At 34.4% G+C, this 13,665-nt stretch overlaps 1 protein-coding gene across 5 annotated transcripts in view; it reads right to left on the minus strand.

Annotated features, from left to right (window-relative positions):
• Nucleotides 1-511: 511 nt before the first annotated feature.
• ZNF326 (zinc finger protein 326) overlaps nt 512-13,665 on the minus strand; it is a 33,424-nt gene continuing 20,270 nt past the window's right edge. For all 5 annotated transcript variants that reach the window (XM_057713443.1, XM_057713469.1, XM_057713460.1 and 2 more), the window contains exons 7-12: nt 13,266-13,377; nt 11,277-11,424; nt 10,025-10,124; nt 7,032-7,162; nt 5,597-5,692; nt 512-1,335 (exon numbers count right to left, since the gene is read on the minus strand). In XM_057713443.1, coding sequence (XP_057569426.1) covers nt 967-1,335; nt 5,597-5,692; nt 7,032-7,162; nt 10,025-10,124; nt 11,277-11,424; nt 13,266-13,377 — 956 coding nt within the window. In that variant the 3' untranslated portion in view covers nt 512-966. The remainder of the gene's footprint in view (nt 1,336-5,596; nt 5,693-7,031; nt 7,163-10,024; nt 10,125-11,276; nt 11,425-13,265; nt 13,378-13,665) is intronic.

A 13,665-nucleotide genomic window follows, 5' to 3' on the forward strand; every position in this document is an offset into this window, starting at 1 on the left:
CTTTTTGAGTATGAAGTATATAAGCTATAAAAAGGAAAGAGTCAAGTGATAAATAATTTTTTAAAAAAGTGATAGTTTGCTTCTTGATTCTTCAGCCAAAAACAGGCATGACAAAAGAACTAACATAACTATGAAAAATTATTTGTATTCAAATGTATTTCCAAGATTTCAAGAGCTGACACAGACACAGAGAAAAGGAATTAAAACAAATATAAACAGGTCAGTTACAGACTGACCTCTAGTTGAAATACGTTTAAAAATATTTTAATCATATTTAAAAAAAAGTGCTTGAAGGAAATTTTTTTAATTCAAGTCTTCCCAATTATCTTAAAACAACTATGAGCTGAACTCATACATTAAGGCAAAGTCCTGATTTTATATACTCATTTAATTGATGAATTCTGTTTCATTTTAAAGTGCTAATCCAGGGAGAAAGTTCTTGTAAAAAACATTTTATTGCTACAAAGGGAAACATGGTCACAAAAAGCCTTTAAGCGTATCTTAACGCAAATTACTATATTCAATGTCCAATACAGTAAAAAAATACACAGAGCACAAAATACTTGCCCAATTTATCTCTTCTAGGGTAAGTATTCAAAACATTAATGCACACTTGAATATATACTCCCAAGAGCAGCATTTAAGTTCAAATGATTAGAATAGATATACTACCAATACACATCTGTTATCCTCAACACCAATAAAGTAATAAAAATTAAGCTTAAAAATTATACAAACAATATATCGAATCTAAGTTAGGTAGCTATAAAAACTAAACTAAAATAGTCTTACCTTCATTTTATTAAACAAATGCCAAACATTTAGAAATTATATAAAACAAATTGTAATCTGTGGAATGCATGCAACATGGGTGTTAACTCTCATATTTTAAACTACTGAAATTCTTACCCTTTTCCACACTGGGACAGAAATTTAAAGCTTTTAAAACTGACTAATACCTTATATTTAATTTTCTTCTGATTGGTCAACAGGGAAGCTGACAGACTCTTCCTTTGCTTCTTCCTCCTCTGCTTCCTCTACTTCCCCTACTCCCGCTCCTTCTCCCTCTCCTTCCCCCACTGCCTCTCCTGCCCCCTCTCCCTCTATGTCGCCTCCTTCCTCTGTGTCCCCCACTCCTTCCACTCCTCCACCTTCTCCCACTTCCTCTACTTCCTCCACTTCTTCTACTTCCTCTACTTCCCCTACTTCCTCCTCTTCTTCCTCCTCTTCCTCTTCCTCTTCTTCAATAGGTTCATCAATCTTTTCTTCCTCCTCCTCATCTCCTTCTATTTGCTGATCTTGAGAATGATCCTGAATTTCAAAGGGATTCTCACCCTAAAAACATGAAGAAAAATAGCTTTTAAAGTTAAATTAAAAATTAGCACATTCATTTTTTATCAGTGAAATTTTTGTTTGCTATATCATTAAAAATAAATACTATTTGAAACTTTTAATTTCAACTTATGACAAATCCACTTATTATTTGTTCAGTACCCGTTTCATACCAATGTGGGTATATAAATTCCTTAAGTCATTACTTTATACTTCACAAAACAAAGCAGATGAAGATTTACATTCTACTTAATTAATTACATCAGTATTCAATGCACTACTGTTGCAAGTTCTCTTTAAAAAATTCAAATGAAAATCAAGTACTTTTAAAAATGCAAATGAAAATCAGAAACATATTAGGTATCATGTCTTACTTTTGCTTTAAAAAAGTAAACAAATTTTTAATTCACTAAACATTCACAGTACACAATTTTAGTATTTTATTTAAATACTTAAATTATGTATCTGGATTATGTCTCATAAATTGGAGCATAGCAGAAGGCTATATTAATGATGTAAGAAATGAAGAGGCAATGAAAGTTATTAAAAGACTGGTGCTACACTTTAAGATATACCAGGCAGGGAGATGTAGGATGAATGGAAGCAGCAAGAGAAGAAATACTAGTGAGGGGGCTACTCTTAACAGCCCAAGAAAGGAAAGGGTAAAAGATGTAGTGACACCATTAACAGAATGGGTAAATTAAGATGGGGAAAAAGGAAGAGACGCAGGTACATGCTATATATAATTAGAATTTAAGATGTCTAAATGTCTAATAGTCAAGTATAAATTTGCAACTCAAAAAAGAGCCTTCAAAGTAAGATATTTAGATTTGTGAATTGCTTGCACGGAGTGAATAGTGAAGCCAGGTCTTAAATAGGATAGCCCAGGGTAGGGCTGAGGGAGTAAGTAGCAAAAAAAGGGCTGAGGATAAAACCTATTGAAAAGGCCTGTACATGGGGACAGAAGTTAGAAAAAGAATGCTCAATGCAGGAAGAAACCCAGAATAGTAAAATATGAACTGGCAAAACAAAGTTTCAAGAATAAATCAAAAGCTCAACAGCGTCAAATGATACAAACAGGTAACAAGAGAAAAGAACTGAAAAAGTTCACTAAAGCTGATAATCATTAAAGCTGAGTAAGGGTAATAAAGGGATTTATTATACTATCCCCTTTACTTTTGTATGTTTAAAATAATAAAGAATTAAATGTCAAATTTTTTTTTGAAAATTAAGTCACTAGTAATCTTAGAAAGAAGAGTTTCAAAAGTATGATGTAAATGAAAGTTAGACAGCAATGACTGCTCAAGAAAGAATCTTTACGATTTCCTCTTAAGTTCTCAAAACACACAGGCCCCAGACCCCATACTCTGAGATTTTAATTTAACCAAGTACTAGAGCTCTTGCTAAAAGCACAAATTCCTGAATTAATTTCAGACCTAAACCTCCTGAATCAAAGTGTCCAGGAAAGAAGTCTAGTAATCTGCGTATTTAAGAAGCATTTAGGGAGATCTTTATCAGAGAAATTTGAGAAACCCTAATTCAGGTCTTGTAGGGGGCCTGGGTATCTTTTTTTACTTGATTTTAGCTTCACAGGGGATTCTAATCACACATCTTCAATTGGGAAATACTAGATTAGAGTGAATAATATATAGGAAGTAAAGAGCACAATGCAGGCTTAACTACCTTGTCAAGTATGATAATAAGAGAAGAGAGAAGAAGGGCCAGAGTCTAGGGAAAGTTAAGTCATTTTTAGTTTAGGGAACTCATAAGCATGTCTCTTTGGGGGAAGAATAGTAAGATAATAAACAGGAAAAAAAATCAGATGAAAGTAAGGAGAGAGAGAACTGATGAAACAAGAACACAGATGAAGGGCATAATAGAGTATTTTCCTTCACAGATAACAATAAGGGTGAGAAAAAAAGATACATAATTCTAAAGTAGAAAGGAGAAAAGTTACAGAGTTCACATCTAATGGTCTCAATCTCCCCAAAGCAAGAGAAGAGGTAAAAATATGGTAAGTGAAGGGAGTAAGAATGAAATCTGGATATGTGAAGAGTGGAAAGTTTGAAACAGTCACTACAGGAAGCACATTACATTGATTGATAACAAGTAAAATTATTGTGAACTGCAGTGGAAATCTGGCAAAATAGCACTGGCACTATTCCATGATATTTTTAGCAGGAAAGACAGTAAAGCTAACCATAAGTGGCGCGGTTGAGAACTGGCAAGTGGTAGAACAATTAAATAAAGAATATTAGAGTGGCAGCACTGCATTGTCTTAAGGGCTGACTGTGAGTGTCCAGGCTAGGGAGTGAAGGCAGAACAAGATGACATAGCTGGAGAATTGGGAGAAATTGATGAACTGATTATTTCACAGGCAAAGATTAAAAAAGGTATTTTGTCATTCTGCAAGCACTTAAAGCTGAAAGTGTTTTAAAGCTATGACCAGAGCTGATTATGAGCAGAGGATGTTCTGCGGACATCTAGAACAGCAAGAAACAGAGCAGACAGGAATGCTGGACAAAGAACATCACTGAGTCACGTGACACCAGTGCTTCCTGAATTTTAACATGTATATAAATCAACTGGGATCTTATTAAAATGAAGATTCTTATTCAACAGGTCTGGACATGAACTGAAAGTGCATTTCTAATGAGCTCCCAGGTGATGTTAAAACTGCTGATCTTTGGATCACATGGAGTAACAAGGTTCTAGAAGAGTTCTCCTCAGTTCAGGTACTTTCTCCACAATATGCACATGAGCAAGACATTCCCACTTAGTGATGTGTCCCACTCCATGAAGTGACTCTGAAGTGTAGCTTGAAAACCCTACATAGAAATTTTAATTTGTATTCTTCTCTCATTAAAAATTACTTTCATATATCAATAGAAACCATTAACTTCTCAAAAGTTTGTGATATAGCAAGGATAAAAAACCTAATATTTCCTAATTTAGGAAATATTTTTGATGTCTTATCTCCCACAAAATTGGATTTCAATTAGGGCTGCATTTACTTTTTAAAAGTGGTGTCAAGAGTGCAGTAAACAGTGCCAAATAGGACAAATCACAAAATAGGGTCCTCGGGAACAAGCTGAAAGAACTGAGATTTATTCAGCTTCGAAGTCACCTGCTGGAGGAATAATTTAATGATCATTAAATATATATATTCATACTATATATACATATATAACAATTTAATGATCATCAAATAAGAGTACCTATTAATCAACAAAAGCCAAAATAAACAAAACTTCTCTAATTTATACAATATTTAGTTACTGAATATTTACAAAAGTAAATAACACTAGTAAATCCTCAATATAACAGGCGCACTTCAGTGTAGGATGATTTTAAGTGAGGTATTATTTTATAAAGACTCAAAAACTAACCTCCAAAATTTACTTCTATTAATTTCCTGAATAATAATAAGTTCTTATTTACACAATAAGTGCCCAGAATATGTAAAGAAGGATTACTGGAATAACATGGTAAAAAGTCTGGAGAAGCAGTAGGCCATGTATACCTAACTGTTGACCTCTGAGTTTCCTAACATTAGAAGTAAACCTCTTTCCTCCTGGTTTCCTGATTCTATGAGGGAGCTTTTTTCTGAAGCAACATAACTGACCTTCCTGCTTCCCCTCCAATGTTTATCCAAGGAAGAGGAATGACTTATCCATTGGTATGCTTGGAAAAAGAAATACCAATTGGATAAGTCAATTCCTCTTTGGAAATCTTCTTTGCTAGGAAGACCCAAAAGAGGGGAAAGAAGGGATTGAGTTGGGCACTGGGACCCTCTTTGGGGTCTTCTTAGCAACAGAAAGGGTATATTCTAGTCTGTTCTATGTCATGTGGTAGACTAGAAGAACCCTGTTGCTGTCCAGCTGAACCAGTAACAGAAGTTGGGGGAAGTAAGTCTATCTAGGAGTGAAATACTAGAAAGTCCAAAATAACTATCTAAGACATATCCTTCAAGTCACCCTTTTTTAAAAAATCAAGGATATCACTGGGTCTGACATCTGGGTCTTCTATGAGACTCTTGTATATCTCTCAAATGACCTAGAGCTAGAAAGGCAATGAGAAAGGAATGGCTTATTGCTCCCTCAACCCAACACATCCCAACAATTAGGAGAAAAGATATTTTACCTACATGTATAACATTAAATTCTCATAATTCTGTACTATATTAAATATCACAGTTACTGCATCGTCATTTAACTGTTACAATACTACAATATAACCTAAAGTTTTTGCTCTAAAATCTTACCTTAATAAAACGTTCATATCGTGCCTTCACTATTGGATTATTTAAAATGCTTGTAGCAGTCAAGACACTCTCTCTTTTTATTTGTTCCTTATAAGCCTATGAAAAACAGAACACACTGAGATACTTGAAAACCATGCCATGAAAAATATTTCCTTAATTAAAACAACTGCATGCTCAAATCCTTAGAATTAAATGACTTACTTTCTGGCAAATTAAGCTTTATTATAAAGTAACAACAGCTACTGTGACCACAATCTAAATCACCTATGAATTAAAATAATGAAGATTCAAAAAGCCAATCAACTTCAACAAAAAAACACTCAATCACTAAATACTCTAAGTCTAGGTCTACTAAACAGTTGCCTTCTCTCCTTTCCACTCTGCATCTACCTCCCCCAGCATCAGCTACTCCCACTAGTAATTTTCATGCTATCAAAAAAAGAAAGCAATTTTTCATACTGCTAGAGTAATTAGTCTTTCTCTGGGCTTGTAGATAGTCCAAGAATGTACTATACAAAGGAGGAAAGGTAATAAAATGGAATGTCTAGTTGCCAAAAAGGTGTCAAAGGAATATAAAAAAGAAGAGAGAGGACAAAGATTTAAAAAAAAAGATTGTATGTGCTCAAAGTGGCTAAAAAAATCTGAGTTAAATGAGGTTCATGTCAATACAGAATATGAATTTAAGATTCAGGTATGCTCTATTTAAAACTTAAGTCTTTAATATTTGAATTTTTAAATTTGCTGTTCGAACAAACTAATTTCTCACAAAATAAATATTTTTATTTGAAATAAATCTGACTAAATAAAACAAACACAGAAGCAGAAATATACTAATCAAGAAGAAAATAGTAAAATTTTCCTAGAATTTCTGAGAAAATTCTACTAAAAATGTAACAACAGTTAGATAGTGACTGGTAACCCTAGTTTTTAAATTTATTCTTCCCAATCACCACAATGTATGCTATAATCAAGTCTTTCCTTTTTTGTTCTAAAATACACACACACTCAAGAGAACCATTTTGTATCACCTTTAACAATAAAAAGAACAGTTCAACAACAGCTATGATTTCCTGAATGCTTACTACGTGCCAGGCACTTTAAATGCCTTTTGTATTTTTATTAACCTAATCCTTAATCAGTCACATAAGGGAAGAGTGATTGTCCAACCTCATTTTACAGACAAGGAAACTTGGACAAAGGAAAGTTTATATTTGCTTAACATATGTATAAACTGAACCAGGATTCAAATACAGAAGTCTTGCTCCAGAACCCAAAATACTACACTTAACCACTATACTACACTGTCTCCAAGTATCTTTACAGTAATTTACTCATGAGATTAACTGGATTGTACACAAGCAGGTAGGTGGGAAATAATAGCCTTAAGGGATTAATGAATAATTCAATGACTTCATTAAGATAGATTAAAACTTACCTGCTTTCCTTTGATATGATCAGGAGATTTTAAGTGCTGCTGAACTGAGCTATGTAAAGCAGGGATATACACACTGCAAGCACTGCAATGAACAGTCTCTACTTTCATCATGTGATCATCTGCAGTAACACCTACAAAAGAAATCCAACTATTAATAAGAAAAGTAATGATTCATATACTTCTGACATATCAAGTTTTCACTATTTCATTTCCATGATTATTTATACCCCTTCTTCCAAGAAAAAAGGATAAGAGTATATAGGTAGTGTTCTTCTGCCATATCTCATAAGTCTGCATATATATATATATATTAAAAACTATATGGATAAAAGATTAAAATTATAAATATAATTACATTATATTTCCTAATCATGTTATACAATGATGCTCTGAGGTCTGTAAGTCCAACCCCAAAAATACAATATAAAAAAAAAATTTTGATTTTTCTAGTAAAATAAGAACTTCCATGCTTATGAATGTGGGTGGGTAGGGATGGGGAAAAGATGGGAAATTACATTCACAAGGAACAAAAATACACGTTACATGTTAAAAATGGCGTGTATTACAGGTGAAGGCTACTTTATATGTTTTCAACACCTATTTTATTTGTTGATTTCTGCACATCCCAATAGAAAGAGAGTAACAGCTTTGGCTCCCTGGCTTAGCACTGTATGTTTGGCTCTTAGGAACAGTGCCTGACACATAACAGGACCTTATTGAACATGCTAAATTAATAAGTTATATGTATAGTCACAGGAATTTTCTTTAAACGCTGCACATGAAAAACTGTTGGGAACACACCAGTTTCCTTGGAATTATATCACTCTTAAAGAATCACGTATTTTTTTATGTTGAAAAAAACTGACTTCGCTCTTCCTTTGGGCAATTGAATTTATCATGACATTTGATTAAGAAAACAGTAGATAACATGTAGCTTCAATTAAATAAAAAGATCCCCATGATCTCGTATTTCATTCCTGAAGTAACACTGTAAGGTACTAGTACTGTGACCATCTGTATCTGCCAGTTCCACATCTGCAGATGCAATCAACCATGGGCAGAAAATTAAAAAAAAAAAAAAATTTTCAGAGAGTTCCAAAAAGCAAAACTCCACGCTAATAATTATTTACATAGCATTTACATTGTATTAGGTATCATAAGTAATCCAGAGATGATTTAAAGTATGTAACACGACATGCGTAGTTTATATGTAAATACTACACCCACTTTATATAAGGGACTTAGCATCAGATTTTTGGTACCTGCAAGGAGATCCTAGAATCAATCTGTCAGATACAGAGAGACAACTGTCTATGCAAGGGAAACATATAAGAGAAAATGGCACTTTATGCAAATTACAAGTAATTCAATACAGCTGAGGCACAGACTATAAGGAAGGGACAAGAGGGAAAAAGAGCAGGGCCTAGATCATGAAGAGCTCTGTGTGCCATGCCTAGGAATTTGGACTGTATTCTGTGGAGGATGCGGAAGGCACTGAAAATTCTTGAAGTAATAAAGTCATGTAGTAGAATTAAAGATCAGAAAGACTAAAAGTAAGGAAACTTTTTACTTTCAGTAGTTAGAAAAATACTATCACTGCCAAGAGAACAGATAAAGATTTGAATAAATTCAATATTTAAAGAAGGTGTAAAGAAACAGACTTGGTACATATTTAAAAGATAGATCCGAGAGAACACGATGCTACAGACGTAGTAAAGGTAAGTACTAAGATTAACTTCACAGTTCTGGTTTTGATGATGGGGCCATTTTCCAAGATAAATGAAGGAGATATCTGTTAAGTTTTTGTTTTGTTTTCTTTATGGCAATGGCAGACACTCAAGGAGAGGATAAATTTTGGGGATATGTTCATTTTGGGAGACTGCTAAAGAGAGATGTCAATAGGCAGTTCGATGTAGGAGACGAGTTCAGAAGAGATCTGTGCTGAAGATATAAATCTGTAAGTAATCAATATACAGATATTGATTTAAACTCTGTATGTAAATGAATTCATCAGGAAGAAATACAAAGAGAGATGATAATGGGACTGACAGAATACTGAAAAACACCAACTTCCAAAAGCTTAGTAGAGAAAGAAAAGCACAAAATAAAAATGAAAAGGGAATAAACAGAACATCAAAGCAGTGAGATACCACAGAAACCAAGGGAGGAAACAGATTCACAAAGAACAGAATTATCAGTGGAAAATGTTGCAGAAGAAAGATAATGATTCAAAAGAATGTACGGAAGTTGGTGTTGGTAACCTCTGCAATAGCAGTTTCAGCAGACTAATGGTAGCAGAAACTTGTCTCCTGTGGGTAAGGTAACAAATGGGAATAAAGAAACAGAGACCAGTGTGGACTATGCTTACAGAAATGTAGTTGTTTAAAGAGAAAGGCAGGTTTTAGAGGAACTAGTGTCTATGTTTTCTTCTCTTTTCCTTTGGGGCTTTTTAAATTTTTGTTTGTTTGGTTAAGATAAGTGTACAGGCTTCAGAGACAGAATCAAGAGAAGGAAAGATTGAAAAACAGAAGAGAAGAATTCACTATTTGAGCGAAAGTCCTTAAGGAGATGAGAAGGGATAAGAGAGACAGAGGACATATAGAAGAAGCACAGGCAGCCCTCTGTATCCATGGCTTCTGCATCCACAGACACTGGAGAGCCCACCATGGGACTTGAGCATCTGAGGATTTTGGTACCCAAAGAAGGTCCTGAAACCAATCTCTCTCAGATACCTGGGAAGACTGTATCTCCCATGTGGAGGCAAAGCTGAGTTTTCCTCTATGAAGGAAATGAAGTGAAAGATGTAAGGGTGGGTAGTGATAAATATGTAAGCATGAGAACAGGAATCAAAGGAGCTCATTTCTGATAACCCACTCAGGCCTAGCACATAGGACTATGTACTGTATCACTCCAATGGGCATCATTTACATTGAAATAGGTTATGGTATGTAAAATTTATATGTAAATTTCTAAATCAATGTTTAAATACTTACCTTCCATAACATCTTTTTCAATTATTTTGACTACTTCTGTTTGATTATTTGTCTGTTGCTTACGAATAGATGTTTTCTTGAATTTATTTACCATACATTCCTAGAAAACAAAATAAGAAGAATCCAAAAACTTTTCAGTGACCATGTAGTATAGGCCCAGCACCATGCCTGGCCTACGGAAGATAACAATATCTGTAAGAACTAGCAAATGTTCTCAAGGAGCTTACAACTTAGTTGAAAAGACTACCATAAAGTACCAGGAAACTACAAAAGTATTTACTTTTCAAGATGTATTTTAGGCATATATATAGACAGAGAGATCAAAGATAGCTGGAACAGGCAAGAGATCCTCTCAGGGCAGGTGAATACTTAAGTCCTAAATGACAGTTAGGAACCAGTTAAACAAAATTACAGAAAGAAATTTTAATTAAGGTACACAATTCTGCAAGGATATAGAGGAGTAAATGATCACTGTACTTTTTTTTTTTTGGATCACTGTACTTCTAATCTAACAATTTCATCCCTTTCGCACAAATTAATTGTACGTACAGTCAGCAGTCCAGCTCCAGCCCTGGCCCCAACTATCCTTCCCTTCTCCAAGCCACTTCTGCCTACACCATCACTCTGGGCCCTTACAATTAATAGTGTCATCTGTGTAAGTGTGAGTGTGTTCGATTTCTAATTATTGTTAGTTTACTGAGGGGAGTGTCTTTGTCTTCAGTGCTTGGACAGCACCTTCCGTAAGTATTTAAGAAAAACTGTTGAACTGATGACCACATTCTGATAACATAAAGGACACTACACAAACACCAGGCTCTCTGGCTCTGAATTCAGACTTCCATTTACTGAATCACTGAATTGCTCTGAGCATGATCTTTTAGGATAGAAATGAGTTAGTATAAGGCTGAAATGAAATATGAAGAAAAGTACCCAGCACAACACCAGGTACGTAGAAGACTGTTAATAGATGGTAGCTGATTCCATATCAATAAACAGCTGTTAAAAGAAAATTTTTCCTGACACCTCTGCCAGAAACTACTGTGAAAAATGTAAAATGTACTCTCAAATAACACATCAAAGATCTATGAAAGAGGAATCACATCTACTTCTGAGCTAATTTTAAAACAACTCTTTAAGTGAATAGTAAATTAAATTCTTAGAACATTAAATCGGAGAAAGATGGGAAACTATGAAAATATAAGAAATTCGAATGTCAGATAAAGTGCTTCTCACTTCAAAAATAGCTACTTACATGCAAAAACTCCATAACTACTTTATCGAATTTGGTTTGTTTTTGAATATGATCTAATGTTTCCTGGTGTGAAGAACTTTCCAGATGCAGTTCAATATCTTTTTCTTCAAACGTTCGAAATTTACAAAATGAACATGTGAATGCCATTCTGTAAAGTAAAAATAAGAAGTTTTTCTTCAAATATTACCTTATTTACTTAGAAAGAGTTCATAAGACTATAGCAATGAAATTAATTTTACCAGCATAAATTATTTCCTCTCTTCCATTTAATGGTTGATTTAAATTTAGCTTAAGACAGAAAAAAAATATTGTTTAAGTACCTTGTCTGGACAACACTGTCATTACACCAACTGGCATTTCCGCCCCACACTGGAGCTTCTGGGTATGAAAGATGGATCACTGGGTCTACTTAATCTAATCCTAAACTATCCACCTCAAGTGTAGATCAGTTAGAGAGCCAAAGCAAACTTCAAGAAGTATCAAGTTCCAAAGTTCCACTACTTACTTTACACACTGTTCCATCTTCAAGCTTCCAAAACACTACAGTAGTAATAAGAAACCCAGGTGGAACACCAGACAACCATAGCTCTCTTTGTTAGAGCTCTTAGATGGTCAAAAGTCCTGGCCCCTAAAGTCACTTCAGGATGACTAATAGGCCTGGACTGGACAAACGCACTCGTTTAGAAGATCAGGAGCCACTCCAGAATGAATTTCCCCTTTTTCTCCCATTTAATTATTCCTACCTCATATATTCTTGTTACTTCCTTTTCCTCAAATTATGACAATAGTTTCCTAATTGGTTTCCCTGCCACTAGTCTCCATTCTCCAACTAATTCCTTACAGTACTATTATTATATTTATTTTCCTGAGTAAGAGTACACAGGATCTGAAATCTACTGCTGGGTTTATTTCCTAGCACCCTTATGTGACCTCAGGCAACTTAACGCCTCTGGGCCTTAGTTTTCTTATCTTAATAAGGCGAGAACCCTCATAGAGGCGTTTGAGCATCTCAGATTTTGGTATTTGACAGGGTCGGTGGTGCGAGGTGTGTTGTTGGGTAGGAGGGGTGGTGGTCCTTGAACCAATCCACTGTGCATATTGAAGGATGACTGTAAATATCAAAAATCGAAATCATTCCTATATATCTTTGATCAAACTTTTTCATTTGACTCTCAGGAATTTTTTCATATCCCAATTGATGTATCTGCTTTTTCTAGGAAGCAGTTTGGTTTTGTTTTTGTTTGCTTAAACACAGTATTTTATTGATTCTAAGACATATTTTTCCTTATTGCATCTCTGAAATCAGTCTGTATCACAAAATTAATGACATATAACAACCTCTTTTGGCCAGATTATTGCACGGACATGTACAAAGATCAGGAATTCCAATTTCAAAATCTGTAGAGTGATTGTCACTGGCTTGAAAGTCCCAAGGACAATTATAAAGCATTCATTTAGACCCTGACAACCAAATAGTTATGGGAGAGGTGAAGAGTAGCAAATTAAATACACTTGTCAACATCCTTGAGACAGGAATCGAACGTAGGCTAACTCTACACAACTGTAGCACCATCTTAAGACACCAATAATAACAACTTTTTAAAAAATATCTTTACTTTTTAAAATTTTTTCCAGTTGAGACTAACTGACATATATAACATTGTGTAAGTTTAAGATGTACGCCATAATTACTTGACATGTGCATATATTGTGAAATGATGAGCACAGAGTTAACATCTAACACCTCACTAGTTATACTTTTTTTTCCTTGTGATGAGAACCTTGAAGATTTATTCTCTTAGCAACTTCAAATATATATATAATACAGTATTATTAACAACAGTCACCATGCTGTACAATATATCTCCAGAACTTATCTTATAACTGTAAGTTTGTATCTTCTGGCCATCTTTACTTAATTTTCCCACCCTCAAACCCTGAAACAGTTTTTTAATGAGTCCAATTGTCTTGACTCTACTAAGCACAAACCTGTATCCATCTCCATATTTCTCACTGTTTTTTTCTCTTCTGCGCCTTTGTTTCTCTCGCCGTGCCTCAATTCGTCGCTTTTCTTCTTCTTCATTTTTAGGATCAGTTTTTGCTAGGGGATCAGACAAAAAAGTTAAAACTAAAAATCATTTTTCCATTCTCCTTTTCCAGTCCAGTTCATAAACTATAGACATACAAGATTTATACTTGACGATCTTTATCTAAATTGAACTCACCAGAAAAATCGGTTTGAGATTAGCCGCTATTTCTGAAACCATCACCTATGTGAATTTATGTGAATTTATGTGAATACCATCACCTATGTTATTATTTGCTATGTGTTTTTCTCTAGGTCTGCTCATTTTTCCTTATCCTCATTTTAAGCAATAATATCCACATC

This window comes from Hippopotamus amphibius, chromosome 1 (assembly GCF_030028045.1).
Source record: "Hippopotamus amphibius kiboko isolate mHipAmp2 chromosome 1, mHipAmp2.hap2, whole genome shotgun sequence".
In the NCBI taxonomy this organism is placed as follows: Eukaryota; Metazoa; Chordata; class Mammalia; order Artiodactyla; family Hippopotamidae; genus Hippopotamus; species Hippopotamus amphibius.